This window comes from Phaethon lepturus, unplaced genomic scaffold (assembly GCF_000687285.1).
Source record: "Phaethon lepturus isolate BGI_N335 unplaced genomic scaffold, ASM68728v1 scaffold20232, whole genome shotgun sequence".
NCBI classification, from domain to species: domain Eukaryota; kingdom Metazoa; phylum Chordata; class Aves; order Phaethontiformes; family Phaethontidae; genus Phaethon; species Phaethon lepturus.
Window position 1 is genome coordinate 12,266 of NW_010521490.1, and position 10,070 is coordinate 22,335.

The 10,070-nt window shown below is 41.3% G+C and overlaps 1 protein-coding gene across 1 annotated transcript in view; it reads left to right on the plus strand.

The window, feature by feature from the left end:
* Window positions 1–2,398: 2,398 nt before the first annotated feature.
* Window positions 2,399–10,070, plus strand: part of LOC104616512 (dystrobrevin alpha-like) — a gene marked incomplete at its 3' end in the record, with an annotated part of 47,237 nt that continues 39,565 nt past the window's right edge. Inside the window, exons 1-3 of the mRNA XM_010281550.1 lie at window positions 2,399–2,496; window positions 2,581–2,648; window positions 7,684–7,764. Of these exons, the coding sequence (XP_010279852.1) occupies window positions 2,399–2,496; window positions 2,581–2,648; window positions 7,684–7,764 (247 nt within the window). The remainder of the gene's footprint in view (window positions 2,497–2,580; window positions 2,649–7,683; window positions 7,765–10,070) is intronic.

The following is a 10,070-nucleotide window of genomic DNA, read 5'->3' on the forward strand; positions in this document are numbered from 1 at the left end:
GTATATAAATATAAAGTTATTTGTCAGGCCTGGTAATCCCCATAAGCGCCAGCAGTGAAAAGGGTGATTCAGTTTCAGTAGATAATGGGATATTCTGAAAAATGATGATCGGGTCCAGGGAACATTTTATATAAGGAGTGATAAACAGAGGAGGATGAACTGCACAAAAGGGAAAAACAGTTAATGATTTTTACCCCACTGAAAGGACACTTTAGGAATGGGCTCTCTGAAGGAAGTGGAGAACTTGCTGTACAATTTGCATTATTTGAAAAATACCTTTTTTTACTTAATTTTGACTGGGAAGATTCTTCCACATGGTGAATAAGGTCGCAGGTGAGCCACATTCCAGTGGATGCTCTGTAGATATTTAAAAGCAATAGCTAAGGAATACTTTTATCCAAGAGGCTGTATGAGGGGAGAATAAAGTTGCACTCATTTTTTATAAAGTTCTCACTTGCTGAGACCAGGGATTATTTCATGAAGGTTAGAGAACATTGTTGTAATGAAAAGAGCAAATTAATAAATGGAGAAAAATCTGTAACATTTGCATGTAAATTGTTTCAAGAAACAGAAAGAAGATCATGTAATCCTTGTACTAAAATCAAAATAACCTGATCTCGGTCAATTAATATGAACAGTATACAGTCTGACATCCGGTTGCACATTGTTTGTAGAATAATTCTGAATAGAGAAGAAGTCAGAGAAAATTATGATGGCCTGTGACCCACTCTACAAATAATAAAAGTTGATGTAAAATTGTATTTACTCTGAATTATTCATTCAACTGCCCTGCCTGGTAAAAGATGCTATCTTTTCAAAGGGCTTTATTAAACCCACCTGTCCTACGAGATCTGGTCATTTACCATGGCAAATTTTTCTCCTACGATGAGTTCGATTAGAAACAAAAAGGAGTGGGGAACTCAAGATGGGGTTAGTGGGATTACATAGTTTTTCTTCTTTTATGGGCAGAGATTTAAGGATGATCCAGGTACAAAAGATATTAGTACTCGCTGCCTAATTAGGACGCAGGTTGGGTCTGGCGTATCTTGACGTATATCCCGTTTTGCAGGTAAATGTGGTCTCCCCTGACACCTCTAAGCTAGCAAGACACCCGCTACCTCCAGATCAGAGGCTGTGTGGCCACTTCTGTAAAGCACTGTACTGAAAGCTGTTATCTCTGCAGAAAGGCAGGATATATTAGCTCAGACTTAATGCCGTGCTACACGCATCTGTATCACTCCTGGCCAAATTAGAGCATAAGGGTGAACTTGAATATCCCTGCAAACAGGCTGCAACCATACCTTTTGTCCACTTCCTAGTGGGACTGCTGCTCACATCACAAAATGCCCACCATAGATAGCACTTTAGCAGAGCCTTTATCGGTACTCTGAGCGTTGAATAGGCTATTTGGAAAAGGCGGTTATAATGTACCACCACTTCATTTGAACAGTGCATTTGGGAAGGAAAAAAAAAAACCTACAACAAAACACCTCTTATATGGTTGCCTGCCTTTCTCTGAGAAATAAAAGGAAACTGTTTCTTTATCCTGAGTCCTTTGGTGACGGTAGACTTCAGCATCCAGTACTTTTATCCTTCCTGTTCTCTATATATGTGCGTTTGCTATGGGTTATGGTGGAATATTTTGGATTGCAGACCTCTACAGAGCATCTCCTTTATATCCCAGGTGGCCCAGTGTTATTTTACACAGTCTAGTTGAGATAAGGATGTAGATTACAATGCAGATCAGAAGCCCTAACCAGAATTGGCAGGGAGGAAAGGATATTGGTTTGCTAGAGTAATTACCCATAGGAAGTGGTGATGCTGACACTGGTTTCAATTTTTGAGTGCTGCTAAAGATGTTAATCTTTACTCTGAAGGCTTTAGTCTTTTGTGGTTTGAATGCTGGCTGTGAAGGAAGCTGTCTCTTCTCTCTGTGCTCTATCCAGCAGTAGTGCTCTTTGAAATATTCTGAAGATTTTTATATCTGAAAACTGAAGGAAAATATATTCTTACTTCTGAGCCTTTTACTGGAACTCATTTAATCAGAGATGTACTGTCTGGAATTTGAATGAATATTTGGAGTGTATGTGCTTGAGTAAATAGAGGGTATTATGTTGTGGAGCAGAGAATTAGTTGCTGTTGTGTTATTTTTTTCTGTCTCCTCTACCCAGAATTGGCTAGAAAGGCATTTTCTAGACTATAAAATAATATCTGAATCTTTTATTATTTCTTCTGTCTTACATAATTTAAACTGAAGATTCCTTATTTAAGAAAACCGAAAATGAATTTCAGAGCTTGTGTTATGTAAGTCAGTTAGTTACATCAAGCAGAAAAACTGAACATTGCCTTTGGGGGAGAGAGAGAGAAAAAACAAATGCTTGAAAGCAGAGTCTAGGGAATGGAGGACAATCTGGGGACCAGCTCCTCTGCAAACCATGCCACAGAGAGGCTGGCAAAAGGCATTGGGTACACGTGGAGCACCAGTCAACCTCACAGGTTCTCCTTGATTATGGATGCTTATTGTACTTATGTTCAGTCTGGGAATAATACTCAATATTTTCACATGATTTTGTCTTCCAGAATGATTGAAGATTGTGGGAAAAGAGGAAATACCATGGCAGAAAGAAGGCAGCTGTTTGCAGAAATGCGTAAGTACTTCCCAGAAATGTTTCGCTGTGATAGACCAAGCCAGTCGCAATGCAGTGTCAGTAAAATTTCTGCAAGCTTTCCATCTCAAGTAACTGATATCTCCATTTCACAAATGATTTCATGTTGTGAGACCAGAACTACAGGAAAATGGGCTGATTTGACCAAATAGCTGGAGAGAGGGATTTTCTACATCAGATTTCGTGATTGTATTATTTTAATCAATAGCATCTTGAGACAAAAATGCTGCAATACACAGGTAGCAAGTAAGAGGGATAAAGGTCTCCAAAAGACTGTATCTTTTAGGGGGAGTATCTGTAGTGGGTTGACCCCAGCCAGCTGCTAAGCACCTACACAACCACTTGCTTAATCCCCAACCAGCACTCAGCAGGATAGGAGAGAATACAGGGAGAGCAAAAGCAAGAAAACCTGTGGCTTGAGATAAAGACAGTTTAATAAGTGATGGAAAGAGAGAAAAAAAATGACAGCAAAAACCAACAACAAGTGATGCAAAGCTGGTCACTCACCACCTCCCCAAAGCAGACTGATGCCCAGCCAGTCTGCAAGCAATGTCCACTTTGGAAGAAAAAACTCCCCAACCCCTTCTTTCCCTACCCCAATTTTATTGCTGACCATGACGTTATATGGTATGGACTCTCCTTTTGGCCAGGTGGGGTCATCTGTCCTGGCTGTGTCCCCTCCCAACCTCTTGCCCACACCCAGCGGACTGTCTAGAAGGGGAACAGAGTAGGAAACAGAAAGGCCTGGATGCTGTGCAACCACTGTTCAGCAATAGCTAAAACACTGGTGTGTTATCAACACTTTTCTAGCCACAAATCTAAAACAGAACATCATGCAGGCTGCTGTAAAGAAAGTTAACTCCATCCCAGCCAGACACAGGGACTCGTATACTACATACCCCACTTCAGCATATTTTTTATAGTTTCTAGTGAAGCTTTGTGTTCCCTGCAGAATAGTATGTTGGGGATGTACTATACAATGTTCTTGCAATCCTCTTGACAGTCATCTCTTATGTCTCTTACAAACAGTCCACCATTTCTCAAGGAAGTTCTGTTACGTATGAAGTTTGAGACTGCCACCCTGTTACTAGATTTACCTAAGTTCTGTCTGTAATTACTAAGCTTCCTATTATTTGTCTCCTGCAACATAGTAAAAAAAAATGACGGAACATCTCCCCCATCTTCTGGAGGAGACTAAGATGAGCATTACTGGGACTTGAGCAACTGCACACTGAAAGGCCAGGTCTGCACTAGTGAATTAAATGTGCTTGAGGCTGTTCCCCAGGGGTGAGGCCAGGGGCACCAAATGTCCTACATCTGCGCTCCTGAGCTCTCCACATTAAGGACTTCTCATTCAGGTGGCCTACTGAGAATGGTCTTGGTCCATTCCACTGTTTCCACTAGCTCAGTTGTGCCCTGTAGTTACGTCAATATGACACAAGGCTTACTGTTGTAACTCAGATGGATATTTCTCTTGTCTCTTTTGTACAACATTCTGGACCAGTAGAGGGAGGGGTTCTTCTTTGGCCAGAAGAAAAAAAAAAAGAAAAACAAGAAATAAAAGGTTGATGCATTTGTCCATTATCAGAATATACTATTCTTTTAATTAGAATTATAGAGAGGACTTGAGCTTGTATCAGCTAAAGTCAATAGCACAACTTCCATTAACTTCAGTTGGTTTGAAATATTCCTAAAATGGAAGATAATTGCTTAAGACTTTGCTGTGAGGATTTACAGTTTGTAACCACAGTTTTGAAGGCTGTTTTGCTGCTGGGTTGTTTTGGAGGAGTTAAGGAGGTGTTGGGAAAATTTACAATCAGTAGTTGAGGCGGAGGAGGGATTATTTCCCCATACTGTACACAAATAGTTATTGTCTATTTTTTCTTTCACATTTTAGTATTTTGACATATTACTTGTGTCTGGTTTATCTCATGTGTGCTTCCCTTTTCTATTTGCCTGCTTTCCTTCCTCCTCCTGCTACACATGCACACAGAGAACTGGGTTCCAACTAGGTAAAAAGAGGGGAAAATACTAAACTTTTGTGAAAAACTAAATATGTTTTAGGCAAAGAAATGTCTAGATTGATATAAAACAATGAATTTTGCATTTTGAGAGTCCGTTGGATTCTTGTGTATATAAAGGGTGTGCTTCACTGAAACAGAAGCTTGCCCTTCTGTCCTTGCATTCAGGTGCCCTCAGCTCTGTGCAGGCCCACACGGTCCATATTTAATAAAAAACATGCTCCACACGCCCTATATACTGTGGGCCATGCAAAGCTTCTTAACATTACAACAAATGTAAACTTCTGGTAAAAAGTTAAAATCCACAACCTGCCAATGTTAGGAAGAAAATTCATAATATAGAGGACTTTGTCAGGGGGTTAGGTTCTTGCAGTCATGTCTGCAAGTCTGTGATTAAAACCCCACAATACTTTTAGGAAGTGGATCATCTTCCAGACTACACAAGACAGCAAAAAAAAAATTCCAAGTTTTCCTGCCTTTCTAAGTAGGAAGCTTGTTCTGAACAAGGAATAGATGGATTTGACTCTCACTTTAGATTTGGGCCACTAGGTGATTTTTCCTGCATTTAAAGAAGTTTAGTTTGACTTTTTGTTTCCTTTCCTTCAGAAGAGGCACCTTTCTAGTTCCAAATTACAACCCTTTGTGAATTAGTATCATAATCAATATCATCTTCTGTAGAGTCCTGTGGTTAAAGCTTATATTGTGTCTTATATCTCAAAATGCACCACTGGATGCGAAATCCCTAGGCTACCCTTCATCTTACCTGATATGCTCAGGTGTAGCCAGACTGATCAAAGTGTACATGACTGTTGTGCTGCCAGCACATATTATCCAGCAAGAAAATGGCAGCCAAAGCTTGCAATGTATCCCGTTATTATTTTTGCAAACTGCAAACAGTGTTAACATGAGATGAGCATATTCAAAGGAAACAGAGCAAAACACTGCCAGTGGGCAAAGGGAAGGAGAGGCCACTGGCAATCCTGTAGGCAAGTTAAATATTCAGTGTCTCATTTGCCATGCGCAGTCCTGCACATTTTTCTACTTGTTTTCCAGGACTCTCCGTGTAGATGAAGTCCCTTTTCTACAGAAGTTATTTGACAAAGAGATCTCTGACTGTGGGAAGATGTGAATCATGATAAAATTAAATTGTCTGTTCCAGGGTTTTATCATCAAAAACACCTAATCCCAAAATAATATCAAACTAATACCATCCACTGTGTGTGTAAATAGTAAAGAAAAAAAGCAACATTATTGCCTACAAATTTGTTTATTTAGAGTTAATACTGCTACCTAGGAAGCTCAATGAGCTGGAGTCTCATGTTGCTTTGAATCTTTACATCTTGTTAAAAGGCTGATTAGTAGCTTTCACTAAAGTTAAGAGGGAAAAAGTTAAATTAATTTTACTCATCAGTCTTATTAGAAAAGGAAAGACAGAGTTACAAGCATTATCTTCTCCTTTATCAGTAAAGAAGTTTTCCAAAAGCTGTCAATGGGATACTAACGGAGAAGAGAAAAACCTGTGTAATTTAACAATAAAACATATGAGGAAAAAAAGGAAAAAAACTCGCTAGGCCTGATGTTAAGTAGTTATGGGTAGCTTCTCCCAGGAGCAGATGGTATTGACAGCCAACTGGCAAAAGAGTGTAGCTGGGAGCCCTGGGAAGATGGTGTGGGAGAATTTGGTCAGGAAAAAAGCAGATTCTGGGGAAAGGGGAGAGTATCGTTCTCATTTTCATCTCACGGGTCAGAGCACATTTGAAATACTTGGGTCCAAAGGATGGCAGATTGTTGGGAAAGCGTGGGTGAACAGAGCCGAGGTGGCCATGTGTACAACAGTGCAGCTGAGCGGCCAGTCTAGTAGCGTCAAGATGAGTCGTAAAGAAAGCATTCAGGAAGCCTGTGTAGAAGCAGAATGGGGCCATATTCCACTCCACTTCTCTTACTGCCTGGTTGTACCTTGTTTGGATGTGTTTCATGCGGACAGTTCCTTAGGAAACTGTTTTTTGTAACTTGGTGCCTTGCTCAACTGAATAGAGCAGGTTTTACTCCTGATACAGGGCCAACCACCATGAAAAAGCAATGTGCAAAGATTTAATTGAGTGTGTTTCCATGAAATGTGTGGTAAAATTAATAAGCAGTCTTGTATTTCATAGGCTAATATTGTAGCTATGAGGCAACGCTTCTTTATGTAAGACATGCCAGGCAAGAAGGAGAAGGATTTAAACCACAGTCTCCTCATCTCCTTTCTGAGGTTTTGGGGAAGCGTTATGAGTGGTACACAGCAGCGGGAGGCCTAAAGACACTGTGCCAGGTTCTGCTGCCATCCTGGTCCCTCTCTGCTGCGCATGTATGTGAAGTAGCTACCGGTCGGTTTATACCCATCTCCTGGTCAGCTGCTTTGGAAAGGTTGCCAGACCTTGGAGTTGGAGCAGCCGGGGCCAAGCTGTGTGTGAAGCAGAGAGCTGGCCCTTCCAGGTCTCCGTTGCAGAGAGTGTAACTCCGCAACACGGAGAAAGGCCTCACAGCCTTTGCATTCTGTGTGCCCCCTTCTGCAGACTGCTACTGGTCTTTTCATTGCAGCGTGATTTTGTTTCTGATCTGGTTTGCTGGCAACACCTTGTTCTGTTCTGGCATGTCAGCCAAAGATATTTATTACAAGCCTTGTTGTTGAATATTAAAATTATATGGAGGTTTTCCCTTGCTGTTGGAGCCTAGCCAGTGTGTCTTTTAGCCTGCAGCTTGACCAGATTGTTCTTCAAAGTGACAGACACAGCGGGCCGACTTGCCTTCCTTTATAAAAGTCTTTTAACACTGTAGCTCCTGCCATTCTCCTCCTTTCTCCTCACCCCTCTCTACTTTCCCTGCAAAGGAGAGAGCCTTGAAAACTATTAAACAGAGTCAGGCCATGTGTCCTCTTTGTTCTCTGGCTTCCCTGCTGGCAAAGATATGCACAGGCCATATTCCCTACAAACGTCGCTGTTGTTCTTTTCCACCAGGGGCTCAAGATCTGGATCGCATCCGCTTGTCCACCTACCGAACAGCGTGCAAGCTTAGGTTTGTGCAGAAGAAATGCAACCGTAAGTATGTCAGCGCTTCTGTCATACGCCATCGTCGTCAGTTTTCCACTGCACCCCCCAGTCTGTCCTTCACATCAGTCGCAAACCGGGGCTGTTTGATCCGGCATTGCGAGGGACACTGCTCAGGGCGCTTGGGCAGGTTTTAAATATTAACCTGTTTAGGTAAGGAGCTTGTCTCAAACATGCCAGGCGTTCAGTTGTAGAAGAGTGGTTTGGGATACAGGCCACAGCTTTAATTAGTACGTACATTAACTACATTCTCCAGTTTTCTTGTAAAATAACATTTGGGGGTTCCAGCAAGATCCTGCAAAATAAATGCTTTTATAGTGTTTCTATGAGAAGAAATGGTGGTTCTAGTCCGCGTCTGTTTGGGGCGCAGCAAAGTAAGTGCAATGTCAGTCAGCCCCCTTGGTTCTGGAAGGCCAGCTAGAGGCAACGTCTTCTAAGAGGATGAACCTGCTTGTAATCTCTGCATGTCTGTCTTTCTCCACCTAGGATTCATTCTTGAGAAGTTTCCCACTTGATTAGTGACTTTTTAAACATTTCTTCTGAGATCCAGCCTTTCTTCCTTTACAGCTGCAGTTTCTATTAGCACAGTCATGTGCTGAGCACTTTAAAGGCAAAATAAATACAAAATCGGTAACAGATTGTACCCTTTCTTCTCTGTCCAAAATACTTAGAATGGTAGGGTTTGGTTTATGTTTTTTACCAGACCTTTCCACGCTAAGTTTAAAAAAAATCCTAACCAGGGGATATCTTGTCAGTAGTAGCAGTAGGGAGAGGACTAATGCAGGGAAAACAAGTGTTTTTAGTCTTCATATCTGAACTAGAGTGACAGCCTGGCTACGTTTGTGCTACGCACAGTGGTAAGTACGTTAAGAAATGCTCACTGTAAATAGAGATTAACCACCCGGGAAAGAGGGGAAAAAAACTAGGAACTTAGTTTTGAGGTTACATCTATCAGTGTTACAGAAGTGTTTAGCTTATCCTGTCCAAACATACTGGAGAGGCCAAGTTGTGGCAGAAAAGACTTTGGAGATTATTTATCGGGTTATTAGCTACAGAGCTGGTCTTTCAGTCACTTTTGCAGCACATTTCTCATGTTTTTAATATGTGTTTAGTTGAAGTATGAATTGAAGTATAATTAGTGTCACATTATAAACAGGCTGCCAGGCACCAAACCCGTGAGGGATTTAGTAGTACCTGCCCAGCAGCTGGCTTCTCCCATTCAGGTGGAAATGTGCTGAAAGACACTATTACGTTGCATTCAGTTGTTTATTTTAATTTTTTTAATTTTAAGGAGATGAAATTTTCACTGCATTTTCATGGTAACAATACAATAGTCTTAGGTGACAAAAGTATCGAATTAAGTTGACAGTCATAGCAAAGATAATACTAATTGCTTTGATAACTGTATACAAAGCAAATGAAAAACCTAAGGGTGCAATAGCCTCATTGTTGGGAGTGGCTGGCTGGCTAAAAATATCGGTTGTTAATCTTAACTTTGCTCCTCTTATTTATCAACTGTGATTTGCTTTTGTGGAACTGTTGGTTCTTTTCATAGAGAACCAATACACATGCCCTTCAGTTTGCCAGCTTGTGCGGAGTCGCTTAGGGACAGTGCTTGCCTTCTGTTGACGTTGAGAACCTAAGAGAAGTGATTTGGGTCTTATATCAAGACTTATATTTTATCAACCTCTTCTGAAAAAAAAAATAAAGGGGGTGGGGCGCTTAAACAAAAATGTCATCCTAAGAATTGGGTTCTGTGCAACTTAAGGAATAATGCCTGTTGCTCCAGAATGGGCTGAATTGCTCCAGAATGGGGTGAGTTTCAAGGACAGTTTCCTTATGGTTGTTCCTGCTAGACTACTGCTCTCCCAGGTGGCTTTCTCTTATTAGTGGGAAGTTATTCATTTACCTGATGCGATTTCAAGCAATGGTGTCCAAGGTAGAGCTTCTAAACATAGAGCCACTGCCCCAGAACGGTTAATATCACACCTCCTGCTCACGTCAGCTGCTCTTCTATTTTTTTCCCCCCCCGCTTACAGAAATTGCCGTTATGCACCACTCAGTAGTAAGTTCAGGAGAAAAAAAAAAAGGAACATGGGAAAAAACCCTTTCTGCTGCATCTGAGCTGTTTCATTTAGGGAAGAATATAAAAAGTAAAAGCTCAAAGGCAATTCTGCTCCACTCCCAGTGCATAGTATCTCCTGTCACTCAAGCCGTCCTTGCTTGCTTTCAGCTGTGCTCTCCTGCCCTGCCCTGGCACATTGGCCCAGACTTACTAGAAAAAATTGCTGGGAAAG